Source organism: Ctenopharyngodon idella, chromosome 4 (genome assembly GCF_019924925.1).
Source record: "Ctenopharyngodon idella isolate HZGC_01 chromosome 4, HZGC01, whole genome shotgun sequence".
NCBI lineage: Eukaryota > Metazoa > Chordata > Actinopteri > Cypriniformes > Xenocyprididae > Ctenopharyngodon > Ctenopharyngodon idella.
Window position 1 is genome coordinate 22,580,843 of NC_067223.1, and position 25,012 is coordinate 22,605,854.

The following is a 25,012-nucleotide window of genomic DNA, read 5'->3' on the forward strand; positions in this document are numbered from 1 at the left end:
ACTTACATTGTAGGAAGTCGTTCCTGGTTCTGGGAACAATGTTGGTGGAAGTGACTGTGGAAATCAACAGACATGAAGAGTGTGATTATCATGACAAGAGAAAATGATCCTGCATCTGTTCCTAAGACATTTCTAATGTGATCTTCTACATGATATGAGATGATGGAGGATCATTTCTGAGAGCAGATGAATCTCCAGGACTCATCATCGTGTTTGTTTGCTGCCTGCCCTGTTGATTCTCTGCCTGTTTACTGGATTATCAAGGAAGTTTGCTGCCGTACCATGGGTGCAGCAGGCGCAATGAAATATCATTGGTACCCATGGTACGGCAGCCAAGTTCCTTGATTATTACGCTGGAATGACAGTATAGTTCCTAACCATATCGCCCTAGAAAATCACAACTTTTCATTTTCCGTCGGTCTTAGTACACGATGTAACTACAGAAGAGTCAAGTTTTAAATAGGAAAAATATTGAAACTCTTTGGTCATTTTTTAACGAGATGCTAACGGTCTAATCAGATTCAATGAACTATGCTAAGCTATGCTAAAAGTGGTACCGCCAGACCCGGAGATCGGCTGAATGGATTCGAAAACGGTAAAACTCAACTGTTTAACTCTAGGAGAGTTGGAAAATGAGCCTATTTTCAAAAAAAGTGGAGTGTTCCTTTAAGCAAGCCGACACACAAACTTCCGCAAAAATCAAGCTGAAAGTAAGTCGCAGACGGTCAACACATAATCATCTTCATTAAAGTAATGAGACTAAATGATCTTCCAGTGCTGTTGCCGCTCTCTCTCCTATTGCTTTCTTTGATTTTGTAATCTGCTGATGATCAATAAAATGCAGCTCATATTTGATGCTTTCAGTAACATGAACTCCATGAAATCTGCATATAGTGCAGGAATTGAAAATCGGATTTATATCCGTTTTGCAGAAACACATTTATGTCACCAAGTGTAAATGGAATCATTTTGATAAATCAGATATCAGATCAGTAAAAACAAGACCAGGTGTAAACAGACCCTTTGTATGGTCATGTGATCTCAACATGAGGTGACCTGCTCCATGTCAAAAAAAAAAAAAAAAACGAAACAAACACTTTAATTAGGACACTCTTATGACATTCTTCAAAAATATTATTAATTTCTGGACATGTTAATAAGGATCAAATGACTGAGTTCAGCTCTGAGAATGAAACTAGCCTGTTTGTTCCTCAGTACAAGATATTTTACCTGTCTTGTGTGCGAACATTTAATTTTCTGTCTCATCTCCATTTCATAGTCAGTTTGTGGTTTTCTTGTTTAGTTCTCTGATTGTTTCCAGGTGTGTCTTGTTAGCGTGTTATTCTCTGCGTGTATATATACACCTGTTTCCTTTGTTCATTGTCAGTTGTTCTTCCATGGATGTACGTGCGGAAGTCTCTCAGTTCTGTTCTCTTTGTGTGATTTGAAGGTTTTTTTGTTTTGTTTTTTTTGCATTTTGGTATTGTTATTAATGTTTATTAGTAAATCCCCTGCGCTTAGATCCTCTCCTCGTTTTCTAAGTTGACCTCCTCTTTACACTTCAATCTTCATGTCTTCACTCTGAATGTTTCTTCAATCTTCATGTCTTTATTCTCTTTAATAAGGCCATCTTTATAATAGTGTGTCACGTAGATCTCAGTCGCTTCATTAGGAGTTTTGTGTGTTTGGACACACTGTAATGTTTAAATTGAGAATAATTAACAGAAAGAAAAATGAATCCAAACTATGGGTTCATCTCAAGGTAAGTGAGTTAGTGATAGTCGGTGGATCTACAATATGAAATGCCATCATTGTACACAGAAACCTTCTTTGTCAATTCTAGATGAAACAGTGTCAAGTGGAGTGGTTGACACCGATAAAGAGGATGTGACCTTCACCATCAAAATCACCATCCGTTGGTGAAATCTCTTTAGGAAAGATCCCTATTTTGGGATATGCCAGCCTTGGTAATGCTGTGCTTACCTAAGCTGCAGAGAACTTTATATAAAGCTTGTATTTCATAATTTAGAAATATTTGTTTCTGTTTTAAGGTGGACACTGAATTTTTCAAGCTTACAGATGGGGAAAGAAGACTTCCTCATCAGGAAATGGGAGGGGACCATTATTCCAAAACGCAGGGAAATTATAGCATCCTTGGAGAAGGAAATGGACATCAGACACTTACTGGAGAAAACGACAATCAGCATGATGGTACAATTTAAAAGTTAAAATTTGAATACGATAAGCACATAATCACGGTTTCACAGTGGGAAGTAGGAAGTTTCCGATCAACTGTCTGATTACCAACATTCTTCAAAATACCTTCTTTGTTCAAATGAAGAAAGAATTCATAGAGGTTTGGAACTACATGAGTAAATGACAGAATTTTAAGTTTTTGGGTGAACTACCTGTTTAATGCAAGTCTTCTGTCCAGATTTGCACACATGTGTCCAAAATACAAGTTGACATACTGATAATTAGCGATGGTTGGTCTAAAGAGGGACAAAAGTAAAAAGTCTGCAAAAGCTTGAGGATAAGATGTGTTAAAATGCTTGAGAGTTTAGTATTTAAAACTGATTAATTAACCGCTCATTTCCCCCGATGCTTTCAGTTTTGTATTTAAACTCTGAAGGACTTGAAACGCATTGTACATGTTCATTTGAAATATTTTTGCTAACATGTTTTATACAGAATATCCAGTATATGAGTTACAGCTGAGTTGCTAAGATTCTGTATTTTATACTCCTAATGAATTAAATTTAGTTTAAACGCTTGTAAAGGATGCACTACCTATGTGTTCAGCACTTAAAACTTATTAACCGTTCACCGCGCATGATGCTTTCAGTTCTGAAGGAATTGAAACATTCTACGTTACCTGAATTTTGTTCATGTTGGGTACAGAATATCCAGTATAAGAGTTATAAAACTGAATTGAGAATGTTCTGTATTTTGTACTCAGAATGTTGTTACTTTTTTGAAAGAAAAAAAAAAAAGTAAAACAAATAGTGCACTTCCTCTCTGTTTTGTATTTAAAACTGGTTAACAAAATGCTCACAAAGCCTAATGCTTCTGAAGGAATTAAGTCCCTCCATGCAAGTGTTTTTTTTTTTTTTTTTTTTTACTCCGCCAGCATCTTATTTTTAGGACAAATCAGTTCAGCAGGATACATTCTCTTCATGTTCAATATATCATCAGTGTCTCAGTACAGTTTACCAGATATCCTGCGAAAATCATCATTTAAATCAGTGTTTTTTGGGCCGGTCTAATCATTAATGTTGGTTATTATTCTGTGTTTATAATTTAAAGGCCTATTACACCATTCAAATGTTTGGGGTCAGTATGATTCTCTTTTAAAAGAAACTGATACTTTAATTCAGCAAGGATCCATTAAATTAATTCAACAATAAATGTAATAATTTGATTTATAAAGTTAAGCATTGTATGTGTATTGTATTGTTGGTGATTTTCAGTGCTGTAGACTTTGGCGATCTTGAGCTTTCTTTAAATTTCTATCTGTCGCTCCAAAGATTAAAGAGACTTGATACAAAATCCTGTTTAGGATAAAATCATAGCTGAAATTTTCCAGAGGAGGTTTCCGTTTGTTCTTACTTTCCTGAAACTCTTGAAAAGTTTTTCTTTTCTACTGTGATTTTACCTCTAAATGAATGTTTTTAATTGGCTTTCAGTGAAAAATAATCATATTTATTCATTAGTTTTAGAAGATTTCCTGTTTTTGAAGAATATGTTAAATCCCCAGTTCAGTGCTGTCCTGATTCACATCTTTGTTAAGCTCTGTTGATGGCTTCACCTCCTAGGGGTCAGTGGGCCAATCATACTCAAGCTTTCAGAAGGAAAGTTTTATGATCCTTTGCCTTGAACAGATCTTTTGCATATATAACTGGATTGGTTACAGATGAAGACACTAATAAAGTTTCTTGTAATACTAATATGTTGCATAGACATCAACATATCATATACACAAGCATTTAAATCTTCACAATACTAACTCATAGACACTAAACATGGCATAGGTAAAGTTACATTAATTGTTGGATCTATCGTAAAACATGCAAATACAATTTGGAATACAATACAAGAGACAATACACAAACAGTAATAACAGATACCATGTCTTGGGGATATGCATGTTAAATTATACAACAGTCTGTTTATAAATAAATGCAGAAAGGTCTGTTTTCAGGCTTTGTGTGTCTTCCCTGTAGCCTGACTCACAATGACTTTTGATGTGCAACCCCCCCCCCCCCCCCCCACCAGTAGATTATTGGAGTCCATATTTCCGCAAATCTGCATCACGATATGTTCAAACTAAAGGCTCAATGAAAGGAGCATGTTGCACATCATGTGAGACCGTCAGATTTCTGTCTATCACTGACTTAGCAAGTTGCAGTATCGTGACTAAGAAAACTGTGTTTTTGTATAAACACGCATGTGGCGGTTCGACTTAAATGCATTAGTAAACTCTGGACCCTCTGACTAAGAACCAGAAACTGATGAATTTGTGTCGTGAGATCCACGCAAACCCAGGGCGCGTGACTCTAAGTGATATGGGTCCGTAATGAATGAATAATTTAAAGTACGGGATACCCACAATTCCTAATTGGAAACACAATCTAAAAGTAATAGTCATTTGAAATTGGAGTCAGATTAAATGAGCAGCTAAGCTAAAATTTAAACTAAATTCTAAAAATTGAGTGAATTTCACAGGGGTGCTGAAAAGACACCTTCACCCAGGCTGTCAATATCCGTTTTTGGGCCGATGGGAGGTTTCTTACACAACCACAGAACATATGCAACTATAGCTTTATCTACTTGAACTGTACTTGGCTATATGTGAACTTTGAATTGGAACAGTAATTGGGCAGCGACTGATGACGTTTCACAAGTCCACAAGCACAGACAAGAATGCATATTGAGAAATGGCCAAAAACTCTAAGGGCCCTATCATACACCCAGCGCAATGCGACACCAGGTGCGTCACAAGTGTTTTTTGCTAGTTTCAGCCCGACATAGTTATCTTTAGCTTGTCCTGCAGCACGTTGTTTAAATAGCAAATGCACTCGTGCCCATGGGTGTGCTGGTTTGAAAACGAGGTGTGTTCAGGTTCATTGTTGGATTGTCGCATTGCTATTTTGAGAAAATGACTGCGCCATTGACCAGGATTTTTTTTGTTATCTAAAGGGCACGTTAGAAATATGGGGAGTCAGGGAGTCGTTATCAACATCCATCATCATTGGACACTGGTCCTGAAAATGACCTGAGTCCCCACATCTCCAGCATTCTGGCACAGGTCTTTCCGCCGCCCCAGTGGCAGAAGGATGGCCAAGAGATTGGTGGAGAGAGGAGAAAGGTGGAGAAGGAGTAGCAGCTCCAGCGCTCTCCACCATGCCCCCTTGTGTTGCCGGTCTAGCCCCCTGAAAACTTCGAGGGGGCACATTACTACGTGACCTGGAAGCAGGAATAGGGCGAGAGAGAGGGTTTGAAGGGAGAGGTTAGGTAGGGGCTCACCAACACCAGATGATCCTCATTCAGCTGGATGCCTGCGTCAACGATGTTGGGCGGTGGCACTGGACCCATTCGGCCGTTCCATGTGGAAGCCAAGCAACAAACTGCTCCAGTGCCACCAGATCGACCACTTCCTCGACATTGTGTGTCTTGGCCATAAGCCACTTGTGGCAAGCATCCCAGAGCTGTTGGGCCATGACGAAAGTTTGGCCGCTGTCCCCCAGGTCCACTGAGCGGAAGTGCTGGCGATGTTGTGTGTTTAGGCCGAGTAAGCTCTACTCGGCCTGCCGGGCTTCGTCATGCACTTGGACCAGCAGACGAAACCATCCTCCTGTTCCACCTGAGGTCCATCAGCACTTGATGTTGAGTCTGATGAAGACCGGCAAGTGACTTGACAAGCTCCGCGAGTAGCGTTGCGAGGCGCTTATATCCCTCTCTCCACCAATAACTGCAAGAGTTTCATAACAGAATTTGGCATATAATTTAGCTGTAGGCTATTATCTGATATCTGCCTATAAATGTGAAGGAACATCTAAAATGTCTAAATAAACACAAAGCAATCTTTTCTTTTTTAAACCACTTGCAGCACTGTATAGATGTGATCATAGTTTTACTGCAATTATTAGGGGTCTTTTCTTGATTCTCCTTAACTTATATTCTTTAAGTGTCAGTCTGAGACTGACATCTTGTGGACATTTTATGATCTGTGACTGTACAGACTTGCAGACATATGCACGTCACTTAAACAAAGAACCAGGAAACTGGAATCACACGAGTTCAGGGAAACAGAAACTGAGGTGTAGTCGAGCTGTTGTGTGTTTGTGTCTCTGTATTCACGCAGTAAAATGGCAGAGGCCAGAATTTCTCAGGATGAGTTCATGTGTTCAGTGTGTCTGGATTTCCTGAAGGATCCAGTGACCATCCACTGTGGACACAGTTACTGTAAGAGCTGTATTACAGGCTGCTGGGATCAGGAGGATCAGAAGAGAGTCTACAGCTGCCCTCAGTGCAGACAGACCTTCAGTCCAAGACTTGATTTAGCTAAAAACACCATGCTGGCTGAAGTGGTGGAGAAATTGAAGAAGATTAAACTTCCTGCTGACTGTTACGCTGGAGCTGGAGATGTGCAGTGTGACGTCTGTACGTCAGAAACACTCCACGTAATCATCCATTAATTATTGTTTATTTTTTAATCCTATAGAGCCACAGCAGAAACACTGTCAGTGTGTAGCTTAGGGTTGTGCCCTAATGATGATATCGTCCATCGTGATGGCTGACCGACACCAAGATGGAGAGACACCATCCCAGTGGGTTAAGGGAAATGGAGTCCATGATAGTGAGGCAATAGTCTGGGGTGGAGTGCCCTCTGGTGGCTCTCAAGAGGATGATCATGACAGAGAATTGATGCAATGTCACTGTGATTATCGCATGATCTCATGCGTTGACTGGGTTGGCCCTCGTTCTCAAAACTTAAATAACAATGTTTCTAAGCAGTGATATGATACTTTTTACAAATTATATAAATAACTTGTTTCTTAACATTGAAATGAGCCCGACATACGTTGATTATTTTTTCTGCTCTCACTGCAGTGGCACATACATATTGCTTGTAGGAACAACATTAACGTTCTGTGGTTCAGCATAGTTATTTGGCAATGAGAGTTTCACATGTTATGAGCGCACAGAATCCAAATTTTAACTCATTTATTATAAATTGATTGTCCAGTTTACTTTTTACTGAGACTTCTAGATGAGCATTTTCTCTCTCCCAACCACTCACTGCTTGATCAATAAAAAACCTCTGTATAAATAAATTATTTTAGTGTGCTTTTAAAATAATGCCAATCTCTAGACACACAATGTTTTCAACAAAAAAAGGAAAATGCTTAGAATAAAATGAGAAATGTTATTTACTTTAATAATACAACAGTATTGTTCCTCACTTTCAATAATGCAACAGTAGCCTATTATTTTTTTCAGTAAAACCTAGAGCTTTATTAAAAGTTAAATTAGCCCAAGTCCAAGCATATATTAAATTATTAAGTAATACTACTTTACATTCTAAGTAAATTCAATTAATGATAACAAAAATATCAAATATTTCTTATCTTTCTTATGTTAATATTGTGCTTAAATGCACTTAACATGTGGTGAATGCTTGCTGAAGTGCAGTGTGATTATGTCACCGTGGGAACGGGGGAATTGAGGTGCTTATTGGTGCCCCCTCCAGCTGATGGGACCCTAGACAAGCGCCTAGTTCAACTGTGCCTAAAAACGACCCTGAATGTCAACCTTGACTCCATTGATGCTCTTGATCTGTTACATTTAAGTTATTGCCAGATGTTTGATCATCAAGTGTTTTCCAAGAAAGATAGATTAAGTGTCAACTTAACTTTCAACTCTCAACTTTAAAACTTACAGCTCTAACATGATATAATGAACATGAGAAGAATGAATCTGATGCTGTGAAAGTGCTGGATTGAGGAGAGTTACTAAAGATCAACAAGAGCTGCTCAAATCTGACAGTAGTGCAGGTTATTGTCTGAAGTGTGGAGGTGATGAGCTTTGATTTCTGTTTTCTGTAGAGTTTCCAGTCTCTCTCAGCTCCTCCTGAATCTACAGATGTGAATGACAATCTCAAGGAGCTGAAGAAGATCTCTGACAGAGGTAAAGTCCTGGAGATTCATCTGCTCTCAGAAATGATCCTCCATCATTTCATATCATGTAGAAGATCATATTAGAAATGTCTTAGAAACGGATGCAGGGATCATTTTCTCTTGTCATGATAATCACACTCTTCATGTCTGTTGATTTCCACAGTCACCAATATTGTTCCCTGGACCAGGAACGACTTCCTACAATGTAAGTCACTAAGAAAACAAGCAGAAAAACTCATTGAGTGTGTTCATGTTCTTCGGTAGAAGGAGAAAGAAAACATGACAGAAGAGTTTTATAGTTGATCATGTAAATGATGATTTTCACAGGATATCTGGTAAACTGTACTGAGACACTGATGATATATTGAACATGAAGAGTTCAAGATAAGACAGATTCATAATTCCCGATTCTGATGTGTTTTATCTCCATCAGATTCCCATCAGCTCAATCTGGATCCAAACACAGTGAATAAATACCTCCGGCTGTCTGAGAGGAACAGAGTGATTACTAACACTGTCACAGATCAGCCGTATCATTATCATCCAGACAGATTTGATTATTGTGAGCAGGTGTTGTGTAGAGAGAGTGTGTGTGGACGCTGTTACTGGGAGATTGAGTGGAGTGGACTTGTTGCTGTGTTTATAGCAGTGTCATATAAGAGCATCAGCAGGAAGGGACGGGGTAAAGAGTGTTGGTTTGGACGTAATGATCAGTCCTGGAGTTTGATCTGCTCTTTATCCAGTTACTTATTCTATCACAATAACATAGAGACTAAACTCCCTGTAGAGTCCATCATCAGGAGAATAGGAGTGTATGTGGATCACAGTGCAGGAACTCTGTCCTTCTACAGCGTCTCTGGAGACACAATGAGCCTCATCCACACAGTCCAGACCACATTCACTCAACCGCTCTATCCTGGGTTTAAGGTATATATAGGATCATCACTGAAACTGCTGAAAAATGATTGATTGATTCTACCCATAATACTTTTATTCATTATTATTATGAACAAACCGGTTCCTAAATTCTCTAAACTCCTTTTTAATAATAAACATGTATAACCAATGTTCTTAGGTACATCAGACATATTATCATGTAGTTTCAATATTTTAACACAATGGGAAAAAAAAGAATAAAATATTTCTAAATTAACAGAAATGTTCATTTGAAAGTGTTAAATACTGATGGAGTTGACTAAAACTGACGGAGCTGACAAAGGTCCAACTGAGGTAACAACAACAAATTGACAAGACAACAAAGTATGACAACTGATTTTTAAACTAATATTTAATTTATTCCAACAGTCCTTCCAGAGGTTTGTTTTTCTCCTTTAAGCCGTACAGTACGTCTCATTCTGGGTCTCCAGTAGCTCAGGGAATACAAGAAGCGTATGTTAGCGTATTATTATGTAGCAGCAACAGAAATGTTCTCTGTAGCTTGTCTTTAAACCGCATCAGTTATGTACATTTTATTTGTGCCAACCTGCATGACTTAAGTAGTGAGAAACTTGTATGCTTGCTCTCTATGAACTCCATTATGTCAGGGTATGGTATTGCTGTAATCTCAAATCAGTGACTGGGTTGAAAAAAAAAAAAAGAATAAAAATATGTGAACAAATGTCATGAATCAGTCTACTGTGGTCCTTCCCGCTCACCACCAGAGGGCTCCCTCGCCGGAATATTGACTTTTCCCTCAAACTCCATTTCCCATAATTCCATACCTGGTACTGATTACCTGCACACCTGAAGCTCATTCCCTGGACTATTTATACAGTTTCTTTCACCCTTTGCGAAATCTTGTTTTTGCTCTGCTAACAATTCTGAGCATGTTCTCCTGTTTCTTGATTGCCTTGTTTTTGACCCTGGATTGTTTCCCTTGTTACGAGTCTTTGGTGCCTGCCATTGTGATTTTGCTTCGTTTGTCTGGATATACTTTGTACTATCTGCTGCCTGTCCTGACCATTTGCCTGCCTTTTGACTACTTTACTGTTATACCTTGGACATGTCTATTGCTGGTGATTGACCCTTGCCTGTTTGTACTACCGCTGCTTCTCGTAATAAAACCGCACATGGATCCTCACTCCGCTGACTCTTCATTACAGAAGACTTCGCCACACACCAATCTAGCGGCCATGTTTCAACTATCTACAGAAGTCTCTGCTTAAGCTAATGTTCTGGCTGCACATTAACAACAACTTGATCACCTAACTTCATTGACTAAGGAATTGGTCAAAGTGTTGCAACATCTCCGCTTACCCATGGCAGACCCCAGCACACATGCAGCGAGCCTGACGGCTAGCACTTCCTCGTCCAGCACAAACACCGCCAGCCCTCGCCTAGCTTTCCCTGAAAAGTTTGCTGGTTCACCAACAAAATGTAAGAGTTTCCTGCACCGATGTTCATTGTTTGTAAATCAACAACCCATGTTATATCTCAGTGACAACAGCCATATAGCTTTCATTTGCTACTAGGCTACTGCGATGTGGGACGATGGCCAATCTTCATTCCCTTGATTTAATAACTTTCTGCAGCGATTTCGTGAAGTGTTTAAACACCCAGAAGGTGGCAGAAATGCTGGTGATAAGTTATAAGCTCTCTGGCAGGAAAAGCATACAGTAGCTGAGTTTGCTCTCTCTTTTCGGACACTGGCAGCTCAAACGGTATGGGTAGAGTATACGGTAAAGTTGTTGTTAAGGAAAATAACTGAATCTGGAGCTCCAATCTGAACTCGCTTGTCGCAATAAAGGGAAAACTCTGGATCAATTAATTGATCTAGCCATTAACATTGATAACCTGATTTGAGCATGATGGCCCACGAGATCTATGGATTACAACACTACCACATTACCCAACTCTAGTGACCCTGAACTCATACAAGTCGGATTTACCCATATTTCTTCTGAGGAAATAGACAGATGCATTCGACAAAATTTGTTCTTGTACCGTGGACAGCCTAGACATTTAAAAGCCTCTTGTCTAACCCAACCATCTCCTCGTAATACCAATGCAGTGAGTTCTCATGATCAAATATCACGTTCCTCATCATGTGTTTAATTACCCATAGTTTTAATGTTTTCTGAGAAGTCTGGGATAACCACTGCCATGATTGACTCAGGGGCAGCGGGTAATTATATTGACAGTGATTTCACCAAGTCTCATCTGTGACGACCTCAGCTGTTGGTTCTGGGGAATTGCTGTTTGGTACCTTTGCCCACAAAATTACCTTAGTTGGCACTGTTGCAGTGCTTCAGACACTTCTTTAAAGAGATCTTCAGTTGAGCCAAGAGGAAGGACTTTGTATTTGCATCAAATTCATTGCTATTCCCTTTCCTTGGCTTCCCTCTCTCAGTTGCTTCCTGGTGTCTTCTTCTCATTCTCTGGCTTTTTGTTCTCGTCTCTCCTCTCACACTTGTCGCTCTTTCTATTTTTCCTCACCTTCATCTCTTCTCCCTCTCAGTTGCTTCTCTCTCTCAGCTTTCCTCTCCTCCATCTACCAAATTAGGTCCTCGAAGTCTTTTATTTTCCACCATTCTCTCTGGCTCTGGGTTTACTGAAGATGGTGTGGTCACAGCAACATCTGAACCAGATCAGGCAATAAGGGTCGGTGGAGTAATGGAGGGTCCGATGCCTCTTCTGTGGCAAAATACCATTCCTAGGATGCTGTTCATCATCCTCAGTGCTCACCTGTCAATTTGATTGTTTAGTCTGACGTCACGTGTAATGTACAAGCCATTTCAGGGTCCAAACGCTCATTTAGATCCCAAAAGCGAACAGAAATGGTGGAACCTGTGAATCTTTTTATCACTTCGTTCTTTAATGAAGCACCATTGAAAGTTAAAAACGGTCTGAAATCTTTAAACTCAAATAGAGTGATCTCTATTGAGTGTAGCTGTTCTTCCAGTTAGTATAATCAAGGGTAGAGTTCAGGCATCCATGAAAAAGAAGACTTACACGGTTGAGGTGAGGAAGAAGTTAGCAGTAACCAGCTTGCTATTTCTAAAGGGAAATATGCCATGTTCTTGCTGGCCAAAGTCTAAAAAAAATTAAAAAGAATAAAAACTGTACAGGGCTGCTATAATTTTGAATGTAAATGTAAAAAGTAAGAAAGTAAGTGACTCTTCTACTTTTATGTCTCCATTTGTGCTACAGGTAAGAGGCTTTCAGGTGGTTCTGTTTGTTACACACTTATGAATACTTGGAATACATATTCTGTATTCCAAGTATTCATAAGTATTGTATATATAAATTACCCACATTAGATCTATACAAGTGTAGCTGGGGAAATCTGAAAGCGTGCTGGAAACTGCTATAGTGATTGCTAACCAGACATTTAAAGTTGAGCAGCAAGCTGATTGGTTGCAAATGCAACATGAACCAATCAGATTGTGCCAAGTAGTTAACACTGTGAATATCATCAGTTTGAGGTAAGGAGCCATCAGCCTGTGTCATCTAGAGTTTCATGACAGAACTTGGCATATATGTAAAATTAGTGTAGCTGTAGGCTATTTCAGTCCATTAATTTTGTTATCTGTCAATAGTAGTCTCAAAGTCTAAAGGGAAAGTCTAAAATGTCTATGCCAGATTATTTGCCTGGATATTCAGTTCATGAGGTAATGTTCATCTGAAGACAGTCATACAATGACATACTGTAGATAAATCTAGTCAAGAGCTGTTAAAAAAAACAACACAAAGCAAATAGCTTATATAGTTTAAACCACTCATGGCACTACATAGATGTGATCATTAGGATGCCATTTTACTGCAGTTATCAATGGTGTTGTTCTGATTCTCTGTAACATATATTGTTTGTCTGAAACTGGCATCTGGTGGAAATTTTATGATCCGTGACTTTACAGACTTGCAGATATTTGCATATGTCACTCAAGCACAGAACCAGAAAACAGGAACCTCTTCAGTTCAGAGAAGCTGAAATTGAGGTGTAGTTGAGCTGTTGTGTCTCTGTATTCATGCAGTAAAATGGCAGAAGCCAGATTTTCTCAGGATGAGTTCATGTGTTCAGTGTGTCTGGATCTCCTGAAGGATCCAGTGACCACTTCCTGTGGACACAGTTACTGCAAGATTTGTATTACAGGCTGCTGGGATGAGGAGGATCAGAAGAGAGTCTACAGCTGTCCTCAGTGCAGACAGACCTTCAGTCCAAGACCTGATTTAGCTAAAAACACCATTCTGGCTGAACTGGTGGAGAAACTGAAGAAGACTAAACTTCCTGCTGACTGTTACGCTGGAGCTGGAGATGTGCAGTGTGACGTCTGTACTGGAAGAAAACACAAAGCTGTCAAGTCCTGTCTGGTGTGTCTGGAGTCTTACTGTCAAACTCATTTTGACCGTCATGAGGAGTTTCACTCACGTAAGCCACATAAAGTGACTGAAGCCACCGGACGACTGCAGGAGATGATCTGCCCGAAACACGACAAGATCCTTGAGGAATTCTGCCGCACTGATCAGAATTGTATATGTGTGCTGTGTACGATGGATGAACATAAAAACCATGACACTGTATCAGCTGCAGCACAGAGGACAGAGAAACAGGTATGAACTATAAACTAGACACTGATGAAATACTGCTGACACTATATTGATACCCATAAGATCAGGTGACATCCTTTACGCTGCAAACGTCAGAAGTGAACAGAAGCTACAAGTGGACTTTCACTGCTGGGCTCTGCATTGAACTTAACTCGATTAACATTTAATAACTAAAGGCAGTTATTAACAGAAATACTCAACATAATCATCCAATAACAAAATTAGTTTTTTATCATATAGTCTTGCAGCAGAAACACTGTCTGTATGAAGCTCTACATCTGTGTCAGTTTTGCTTTAATGATACTGACACTTCCATTGTGAAAAAGGCCTTACGCTTCATGTAAATTCATGTGCAATGGTGGAAACTGGTCAATAATCCCTTTAGGAGTTTGAACCTACAGCCATTGGTTATTAACTCTATGATTACTGGATAACTCTTCACATAATGATATAGTGACAGCAGTATAATGTGATGTTTCCTGTTATTGGTTTGTCGTTTAGCACCAGCTGAAGAAGACGCAGAGGTTGTTCCAGCAGAGGATCCAGCAGAGAGAGAAAGATCTTCAGCAGCTGAGAGAGGCTGTGGAGTCTCATAAGGTGAGTCTGGAGAAGAAGAGAAGTTTGAGAAGTCTCAGTCAGGACTCACTGAAGCCACTGTGTGATTGTGATGTGTGTCCTAACAGCGCTCTGCACAGACAGCAGTGGAGGACAGTGAGAGGATCTTCACTGAGATCATCCACTCCATTGAGAGAAGCCGCTCTGAGGCCACACAGCGGATCAGAGATCGGGAAAAGACTGCAGTGAGTCGAGCTGAAGGACGACTGGAGCGACTGGAGCAGGAGATCAATGATCTGAGGAGGAGAGTCGCTGAGCTGGAGCAGCTTTCACACACACAGGATCACATCCATTTCCTGCAGGTAACAGAGATCTAGAAGAACAGAATCATAGTGGACTTGAGCAAGAGACTCACAGAGAAACATTTCACGAGAGCAGAATGAGCCGTTGACTGAAGTGTTGATCTGTGTGTTCGGTTATTATATAATCATCAGTCAGACTCTCATCTGATCTTCTTCTTTTGAGAGAGACGCACTTACAAATGCAGTTCAGCTCTGGAAATTTGGAGGGGGGGGTACTCTGTGTTCGGGCCAATTACCAATTAGAAAGTTCACAAAGAGTGTAAGTGTCAAAGTGTGGAGGTGATGAGCTTTGATTTCTGTTTTCTGTAGAGTTTCCAGTCTCTCTCAGCTCCTCCTGAATCTACAGACGTAAATGGCAATCCCTTTAGTTCTCTCTCCTCTTTTGATGTTGTGAGAGAATCTGTCCGTCAGCTGAGAGACAAACTGGAGGATATCTGCAAAGAGGAGCTGAAGAACATCTCTAAAAGAGGTAAAGTCCTGGAGATTCATCTGCTCTCAGAAATGATCCTCCATCATCTCATATCATGTAGAAGATCATATTAGAAATGTCTTAGGAACGGATGCAGGGATCATTTTCTCTTGACATGATAATCACACTCTTCATGTCTGTTGATTTCCACAGTCACTTTCACCAACATTGTTCCCAGAACCAGGAACGACTTCCTAGAATGTAAGTCACTAAGAAAACAAGCAGAGAACCTCACTGTCTACTCTTGTGTGAAACTAGACTAGTAGATGCATGTATATTTATTAAAGGGTTAGTTCACCCCAAAATGAAAATTCTGTCATTTATTACTCACCCTCATGTCGTTCCACACCTGTAAGACATTCGTTCATCTACAGAGCACAAATTAAGATATTTTTGATGAAATCCAAGAGGTCAATTACCACATTCAAGGTACAGAGAAGTAGTAAAGACAATGTTAAAGGGTCATGAAACCCTGTTTCAGCAGCAGTTAGCTCTCATCACAGTTTTGAAAAATGCTACAGAAGTGGGCGTGGTTAAGCTGCAGATTTGAGGGGGATGAATGGAAACTGACAATACAGCAACGGCTTCTGATTCAGACAGTTTTATTTGCTCTCATTAAAAGCATCAAAGCTTCCTGCAAATGCATGCTGCAAATGACCATTACATGCATCAAAATATACACATGGTTTTTGCTATAATTTAATGCACAAATAAATGCACAGCCATTCACATTTTGTTCTCTGCATCAAATACATACACAGCAAAATCTCCAGAGTTAAATCAACTCTGCTCAGAGTACATATGGTCCCTCTCTAAATAGTGTTAAAGTAACACTGAAGCAGAGTTAAAGTTAATGAAATAATTAAGCAATTAATTAAGTGATGATTGTGCATTAGTGATGAACACCTGCTGTTAACAAGAATCACTGAAGAAAAAAGAGACACAAGAACTACAACTGACTTCAGTCACAGCCTTATTAATTGCTTAATTATCTCATTAACTTTAACTCTGCTTCAGTGTTACTTTAACACTATTTAGGGACCATATGTACTCTGAGCAGAGTTGATTTAACTCGGGGGATTTTACTGTGTATATGAACATGCTGTCTTTGATAACTTTTGAGACTTATTTTGCAGCGTTTTTCTAAACTACAGTGCGGATGAATTGCGTTTGTGTCGAAGACATATTTAAGAGAACTTGTGCGATGCAGAAACTCTTACAAAGCAAAGACAAACACTCGTTTTTTATCCATTAATGCATCTCTCGCTTACTGTATGTGATCCACTGTTTGAAGTGCCTGTCAGAGGAAATCAATGCATGCTGTCATAAATAATCATATATTATGTCACTTAAATGATATACACACTGTGTTTACATCCAAACGGCGGGTCAGTATTGGCAGATGCTGTTCACGTGAGCAGCATGACACATACATGTGATGCTGACGCAGGAGCCGGCCAATACAGAGCCACCGTTCTGGTGTGAACACGAAAGCTCTGAACTGCGTCAACTGCATAGGAGACTGACATGGAAGAGGAAAAATTGTTGAATAAAGTCGTTAATTTTGTTTTTGTGCACAAAAAGCATTCTCATTACTTTGTAACATTAAGGTTCAACCACTGAAGTCACATTGACTATTTTAATGATGTCTTTATTACTTCTCTGGACCTTGAATGTGGTGATTTCATTGTGTTTTATGGAGGATAAAAAAATCTCTTGGATTTCATCAAAAATATCTTAATTTGTGTTCTGAAGATGAATGAAAGTCTTGCGGGTTTGGAACGACATGAGGGTAAGTAATTAATGAAAGAAATTTCATTTTTGAGTGAACTAACCATTTAAAGAGCCATACAGGCACCTAGTGTGTAAACTATGGCATTACAAATGTAAATTATTATTTTTCTGGCCACAAAATTACTCTAATTTGCCTTGCACCAGAAATTAAATCCCTTTTCTCTATTTCAAACTTTGATACTACACTAATTGTAATATAATAATAAATATTAGAAAATAATATTTTAAATGGTCATTAATTGGCCTTTTTATTTTATTTTTTGCACAATTAGCCTAGTATTCAGTACCAAAAGATCTCCTCAAAATATTAAATAAATACTATTGAACTAAAATCTAGAACATTTATTTAATTGAAAACAAACAAACAAACAAAATCAGTTAAATTTCCCCTGAAATCAAAATGTAAGTTTTTTAGTTTAGGATCACGGATTTTCATGGCATCACATCGCACTTCAGCTTCTCATCAAATCTTCTGTCCAATCAAATGCTCTCTAGAATCTGAAGTCCCGCCCCCTCCTACACTATAAACAGACGCTAAAGCTGCACCTGAAATCTGTCATTTGTTTAAACAATTATTAGTTTCTATATGATGAATGTCACATAGTGCACTATATAGATAGTCTGCTCTGACTCAGGGACACGAGAACACGGAGTGGATCATATCTGCGAACTGCGAGTCGGCTCAGACCACAGAGGTATCGAACCCATTTGGATTCTGCACAGAATGCTGTATTTTAAAGCAATATAAAGGCGATTAGGAGGATAAACGGTTAGAGATTAGAAGGAATCAGAGGTTTTACTGATTGTAACGGCTCTGGCCGAGCTGTGATATAAACAAAATGCTGTTACCCAGCAAACACAAACGTTCCCCTAACGTTCCCATATGGTTCCCGTTTGGTTATTTTTTTGGGGGAACCAAATAAAACCATTCTGGGAACGTTCTCTATTGGTTCTTTTTTTGCAACCTAAAGAGAACGTTTCCAGAACTTTCCCTGCAGGTTATTTTTGGGTTTTATTTTTATAACCTAAAGAGAACGTTCTGGGAACGTTCCCTGCAGGTTATTTTCGGTTCTTTTCTGGCAACCTAAAGAGAACCTCCCCAGAACGTTCCCTGCAGGTTACTTGTTGGTTCTTTTTTTTGTAACATAAAGAGAACGTTCCCAGAACGTTCCCTGCAGGTTATTTTTTTGTTCTTTTTTGCAACGTAGAGAGAACCTTCCCAGAACGTTCCCTGCAGGTTATTTTTATTTTTAGATTTCATTATAACTAAACTATTTCAGATGATAGACCAATGGGCTACAGAGATAAAGTGTTATCTTTCTTTACTGCGCGCCTCTGATCACGCGCTTCTGTCTTCCACATAGAGAGGAAGACAGTGGCCTAATAAAGATTTTTGTAACCTTTTGTTATTCTCTGCCATCTGTTGACCATGTGTGACTTGTGTACCTGGATATACAATGATGATCACTGATATAAATGGACAATTTATTTTGATACACAAACATTCATTAGGCTATTTGGTATTCAGGTTGATCGGGAAACTTTTTCCCAGTCATCTCAGTGGCAAAAAGTGTCCCAGTCAACCTGAATTCACTGGTCATTAATGTTCATAAACATACATTTTCTTCATGGGGTTTTAATTAGGGGCACATTTGGCCTCATGAAAATTTGAAAAAAAAAAAAAAAAAACCATTTTGTTTTTGTACAAAAAGATGGGCCATGGACTTGCCAACAACAAACTTTAGCTACTGTAGCAGTCCCTTAATATATGGAAATGACACATAAGAAAGCTATTCTCAGATCAAAAAATTACATTTTTAGTCTTAAAGATTTTGACTTTTTTTTTTTACCACTCTTTGAATTTTAATGACATTTTTTTTTATTTACTTAACTTTTTGTTGTTATAAAAATAGTTTTATCTTTTTACATACAGTGGCCCCCAAATTATTTGCACAAATGCATTTTGCATTAAAATACTATTCGAATGTCTGGAATCACTGTAGTTTTTTTGTTTTTTAAGAAATGAATTTCACAAGGATGAAGTTTATTCAACAAGGATTAATTAAATACATTTTAAAAAAAAAGAAGAAGAAGGAAAAAAAGACATTTCTAATGTTACAAAAGATTTCTATTTCAATAGTCTTTAAACTTGCTTTTCTGTAAATCAACAGAACAGGCACTGGATCACGGTTTCCACTTTCATTCAGCAGCACAGCTGTTTTCAGCACTGATAATAATAGCTAAGAATGTTTCTTGAGCAGCAAATCAGCATATTAGAATGATTTCTGAAGCATCATGTGACACTGAAGACTGGAGTAACAGGAATAAACAGCCATTTAAAATATATTAAAATAGAAAACACAATATTACTGTTTTGCCTATTTTTGATCAAATAAATGCAACCTTGGTGAGCCTAAACATAAAGAATTTTATGAATCCTTTTGAAAAGCAATAGGCCTCATATCAAAATGAACAAGAATTTAAGAACAATACCAGAATAGATATAGCCTTAATCCTCAGAAACATTTCTACAGGTTTATTTCAGTTGTTACAGGCAGTGATGTACTTAATGATAACAACTAATAAAATACTGAGTTTTTAAACATACATAGGAGGAAGAGCACAACGAGCTGAGCTCGATAGCTGAAGGTTGCTCTGCTGTTACACAAAGTGTCTGTCATTCAGTTACAGATGACTGCACAAAACGTGCATACTAATGAGAACTTTATAAACTGTTACCTAGAAGTAAACAACTGTAGTTTAGGCATAAGTCAGCCGCGACGCTGAGAATATAGTTACCTTTATGGAATAATCCACTACTGTCCTGAGATAAATGTGAACTAAAATTCTCAGTTGCACGTGCAATCGCGCATGTCTGGGAAACTCATTAATATTCATATATGCTCCGCCTTCGGAAACCGAAAATCTCGGAAACCGATAATCTCGTAACACCGGACCATACCGCTCAGTGGAAACGAGCCACAAATTTCAGTTACCTAAAATGGTGGTGTATATGCGTGGTGTAGGCTATAGGCTTGTATATGCGTGCAATTATTCAAAGTAGCCTAAAGAACAATACGGTTTGTTTACATGTACTACTAATATGAAAGATAATGAGCAAAAGAAATGCATAACTTCAGAATCTTTATCGTCAATATTTAATGTAAAGTGAAAAACAGCTGAGCAGTAATGTGATTCGTGCTATGCTGTTTTAATTGGTCAGCGCTGCGCTGGTGAGATTAGTTCGCGCACAAGCGGCAACCTCCCCCAGTTTCTCTTGAAGCCAGTATGGAAGTGAATTAACTTCAATACATCGACTGACCGCAAGGGACAGGCCCAAAAGAGAGCAGAATCTCATTGAGCCCCATGTTAAAATGCCCAACTTTACAGTAGAAAAAAAAAACAGCCTGGTAGAAATTGTGTTTTTTGTCTATACAGCTAATTTTGCCCTTCATGACAACTCTGAGGAGGGTGATTTTTTTTTATAACTTATCTGTTTAAATTATATTATGGACTTATGGTCCAGGTGTTACTTAGCGATCTGGTCTTAAAAGTTTGTGGAACAAAGGAGGGTCTCCTTTATTGATCAGCTCTGTTAATACAAAGTCTGGTTTGAAATTAAACAGGCATGAGAGAGCAGTCTTCTTCAGCAGTTTAGCTCCATGGGTTCAGTTTTATAGCTCAATAATGGTTCACTGGGGGATCTCTGTGATCTTTGGTGTTGTGTTCATTTGGTGGGCTTCATTCACGGATAATCTTACAAATTCTTCTTGTTTGCTGATCAAGTCAATTTTATTGTCACATCACCACAGCACATGTGCCGTGGAGAGTGAAATTCTTGGGAGCGTGCTCCAGAAATTGCAGAAACAGTTAACATATAACCATACAGACTTAACAGGTAAAAATGTGCAATATGCACATACATATAGTCAGTACACACAGTGTACTATTAGACATACTTACAGTTAGTACTACACTACACATTATACTCAATATGTACATACATACAGTTAGCACTACACATTATATTCTATACACAGAATGTACACCTACATTATGTAGACATATATACGCATAAAAATATGTTAAGGTGCAACAGAGTGTACGTGAACTGGATACAGAAATGTCATGGATGTGCATCGGATGGTATCCAGTGGTAACGGGTAGATTATTGTATTAAGTGCAGTGTGTATGTATAGTCCAGTGTTGAACTGTTAAAGTGCGGTGTGTGGCATACCATATTGTGGAGTATTAGTTTTGACCGTTCATTAGTCTGATAACCTGAGGAAAAAAGCTATCCCTAAGTCGGCTAGTGCGGGATCGGATGCTGCGGAGACGTCTTCCTGAGGGCAGCAGAGAGAGCATTCCTCTCTCCTTATTTCCTTATATACCGCCTGGTGTAGATGTCCTGGAGGGAGGGAAGCTCACCTCCAACAATGTAACTGGCAGTTCGCACGGCCCTTTTCAGAGCTTTACGGTTGCCAGCGGTGCGGTTTCCGAACCAGGCAGTGATGCAGCCCGTCAGGATGCTCTCTATAGTGCAAATGTAGAATGATCTGAGGATGCTGGGTCTCATTCCAAACTTCCTCAGCCGTCTCAGGAAGAATAGGCGTTGACGTGCCTTCTTCAGCACTGCGTCAGTGTGTGTAGACCAGGTGAGATCCTCACAGATGTTAACGCCGAGGAACTTAAAGCTGCTTACCCGCTCCACAGGCGTCTTGTCAATGGTGATGGGTTTGTGTTCTCAGTGAGGAAGGCAGCACAGAGCAGATGTTATCTCTGACGAGTCTCTCAAAACACTTGCTGAAGATGGGTGTGAGAGCAACGGGCCTCCAGTCATTTAAGCACTTGATCTTGTTTTTCTTTGGTATGGGCACAATGGTGGATTTTTTTGAAGCACGAGGGAACCACAGACAGACAGACAGATTGGCTGCAGTTTGTGATAATCTATGTAAATATGGTTTTAACGCCAAATTTTTAAAGCGTTTATTTAACACTCATAAATATAATTTTCTACAAAATCCTCGTTAGGAGTTATGACTCATCAAATTTCATCTCAATGTTAAGTCTATGGAACGTTTTCACACAATTTTTCACCCGCCGGACAAACATCATACACCCGTTCGCTTAGAAAAGTCACACCATTCCTCAATAATCCACACGATTTGACGCCTCATTCATGGGTCAATGACTGCGGGACTGAAGTATGCAAAAAAAACAAAAAAAACAAGCACGACTAATTAATAATAGTGATAATAACATTCACCAAAATATATATCATAAATAAAAATATAATTAACATCACTGATCTAAAGTTTAGAGTCAATGAGGTCTCTTCTGCTATTTGATCCCAAAATACAGTAAAAAACAGGAATATTGTGAAAAAAAAAATATATATATATATTTGAATGTACATTTAAAATGTAAAACAAAAATGTGGAGGTGTTTTTATCTGGAATATTTGAAACAGAAATATGAAATAAAAAGATTTGAAATGTTGAACTTGTGACTTTAACAGAGATGTGAATCAGGACTAAACTGAAGATTCAATATATTCTTCAAAAACAGGAAATCTTCTGAAACTAATGAATAAATATGATAATTTTTCACTGAAAGCCATTAAAACATTCATTCAAGATTTAGAGGTAAAATCACAGTAGTAAAAAAGCTTTTCAAGAGCTTCAGGAATCTTTGGGGAAACAGATAGAAATTTAAAGAGTTCAAGATCACCAAAGTCTAAAAATCACCAACAATACAATTGTCACAGTTTCACTCTGTTTTGGACTTTTTCCCGCCACTAGGACGTTGTCATGGTTTCTGATCACTGTCAGCTGTATGTCATCATCACCTCATTTGCACTTGTATTTATGTTCCCTCGGTTTGTTCATTTGTCGGTATCGTCAGTGTTTATGTGTGTGTTATACTCTTGCATCTTCAACACAGCGTGTGACAACAATAGATCTACAACACTTGAAAACTTTTTAAATCAAATTATTACACTCATCGTTGAATCAATTTAACGGATTCTTGCTGAATTAAAGTATCAGTTTCTTTTAAAAGAGAATCACACTGACCTCAAACATTTGAATGGTGTAAATATAATAACAGGCCTTTAAATTATAATAAACACAGAATATTAACCAACATTAATTTTCAGGGAAGACTAATTAGACCAGCCCAAAAAAAGGTTGAGATCCACTGATGTAAATGATGATTTTCACAGGATATCTGGTAAACTGTACTGAGACACTGATGATATATTGAACATAAGGAGTTCAGAAACATTAAAAGATCAGATTCATAATTCCCGATTCTGATGTGTTTTATCTCCATCAGATTCCCATCGGCTCAATCTGGATCTGAACACAGTGAGTAAATACCTCCGTCTGTCTAGGAGGAACAGAGTGATCACTAACACTAACACAGTCCAGCCGTATCCTGATCATCCAGACAGATTTGATGGGTATCTTCAGGTGTTGTGTAGAGAGAGTGTGTGTGGACGCTGTTACTGGGAGATTGAGTGTAGTGGAGAAGGTGTGTATGTATCAGTGTCATATAAGAGCATCAGCAGGAAGGGAGAGGTTAATGAGTGTTTGTTTGGACATAATAATCAGTCCTGGGGTTTGAGGTGCTCTTTCACCAGTTATTCATTCAGACACAATGACATAGAGACTGAACTCCCAGTAAAGCTCATCAGCAGTAGAATAGGAGTGTATGTGGATCACAGTGCAGGAACTCTGTCCTTCTACAGCGTCTCTGGAGACACAATGAGCCTCATCCACAGAGTCCAGACCACATTCACTCAACCGCTCTATCCTGGGTTTATTGTTTATGGATCAGTGAAACTGTGTTGATGAATCAGAACAGACTGTAGAGAGATTCTACCCATAATGCTTTGAGCTCATGATGAATCAGTAACAGTGAGATGTTATAGAGTCTCTTATTTTCTCTTCATTACATTAATACTACAGCTGAACTTCTGTCAGTGAAATAACAGGTCAGAATAAATGTGTGTAATGAATCCTCACATAGACAGTGAGATCAGTGTGTGTGTGTGTGTGTGTGAGAGAGAGAGAGAGAGTGTGTGTGTGTGAGAGAGTGTGTGTGTGTTTCTCAAGTTTCTCCATTTGTGTTGATGGAAATCAGTAATTCAGTTCTTATTGTAGTGTCACATTAATCATTTTTATTATTACTATTAAAATGACCTTTTAATTGAAATGATCACACACATGATTCATTAAAATGTTATTTTTTTTAAAAAATGTAATTTGCTGTGAAATTGATAAATGACAATTTATTAATGAATGTACAATATATTAAAAGGTGTGTATTTTCAACCCATCTTCTTGTATTTGGTAATACATTGAAAATCATATTTTGTTCTATTCATGTTCCTGGTAATGTCTGTATTTGGGATCTGGGAAGTGACTGAGGGTCTGACTCATGTCAGGAATACAGTAACTGTGTTTTGTACTTCATTAATTTGCTCAAACAACTAAATTAGCCAAGATTCATCATAACTGTGTAAGATATGTAAAGAAAACTATGTCTAAGTAGGATATTCTGTTGTTAAAACATTTATTTACTCTTCTAGCTTCCCATGACAGCCGAGGTCACTGGGGTCACTCAGACTGTCTAGGTTACGTATGTAACCCTCGTTCCCTGAAGGAGGGAACGGAGACGTTACGTCAGAGACTGACGAAATGGGGTCTCGCCTGAGAGCCCTATCACCTTCGAGTGTTAACAAAACGAGCCAATGATACGAAGAGTATCTTGGTCTGCGGAATTTGCATGCGCCCCACACTGTGGGTATATAAGGAGTTACATACGTAACCTAGACGTTCCCTTTCAGTCGGTCACTTTGACGTTACGTCAGAGACTGACGAAATGGGGTCCCTACTAAAACGCCACAATAGCTGTCTTCCAGTGAAACTGTGTTAGTAATAGCACCTTGCGTGAGCAGCACGATGAAGGACCATGCAAACACAGAGTGCACTGGGTCGCACATTCCCGTAGGAATAATAATCAGCGGGGCAAATCAAGGCTTTGCAACGTGTGTGAGAGCTGCTTATGAAGTGTGTGTGAGTGTGTGTCATGTGGTGCAG

At 38.8% G+C, this 25,012-nt stretch overlaps 2 protein-coding genes across 3 annotated transcripts in view; both read left to right on the forward strand.

The window, feature by feature from the left end:
- Positions 1-24,248, forward strand: part of LOC127511452 (uncharacterized) — a 332,174-nt gene extending 307,926 nt beyond the window's left edge. The window contains exon 17 of the mRNA XM_051892264.1: positions 23,905-24,248. The gene's annotated coding sequence lies outside the window, so the exon portion shown is untranslated. The remainder of the gene's footprint in view (positions 1-23,904) is intronic.
- LOC127511143 (tripartite motif-containing protein 16-like) lies at positions 13,088-24,248 on the forward strand. 2 transcript variants are annotated; one of them, XM_051891754.1, is made up of 6 exons: positions 13,088-13,730; positions 14,229-14,324; positions 14,411-14,644; positions 14,954-15,113; positions 15,267-15,314; positions 17,543-22,409. In XM_051891754.1, the coding sequence occupies exons 1-6, from the start codon at positions 13,158-13,160 to the stop codon at positions 17,653-17,655; spliced, it is 1,224 nt and encodes a 407-aa protein (XP_051747714.1). In that variant the 5' UTR covers positions 13,088-13,157; the 3' UTR covers positions 17,656-22,409. The 2 variants fall into 2 exon arrangements, with proteins under 2 accessions (XP_051747714.1, XP_051747713.1); XM_051891753.1 differs by lacking the exon at positions 17,543-22,409 and adding an exon at positions 23,244-24,248 and having other exon boundaries at positions 13,089-13,730.
- Positions 24,249-25,012: the final 764 nt, after the last annotated feature.

Excerpts from the sequence above, each read along its gene's own strand:
- LOC127511143 (XM_051891753.1), top strand. The coding sequence starts at position 13,158 with ATGGCAGAAGCCAGATTTTCTCAGGATGAGTTCATGTGTTCAGTGTGT. Across the intron at positions 13,731-14,228 it reads CACAGAGGACAGAGAAACAG|CACCAGCTGAAGAAGACGCA; the intron begins GTATGAACTATA and ends TTTGTCGTTTAG. Across the intron at positions 14,325-14,410 it reads AGGCTGTGGAGTCTCATAAG|CGCTCTGCACAGACAGCAGT; the intron begins GTGAGTCTGGAG and ends GTGTCCTAACAG.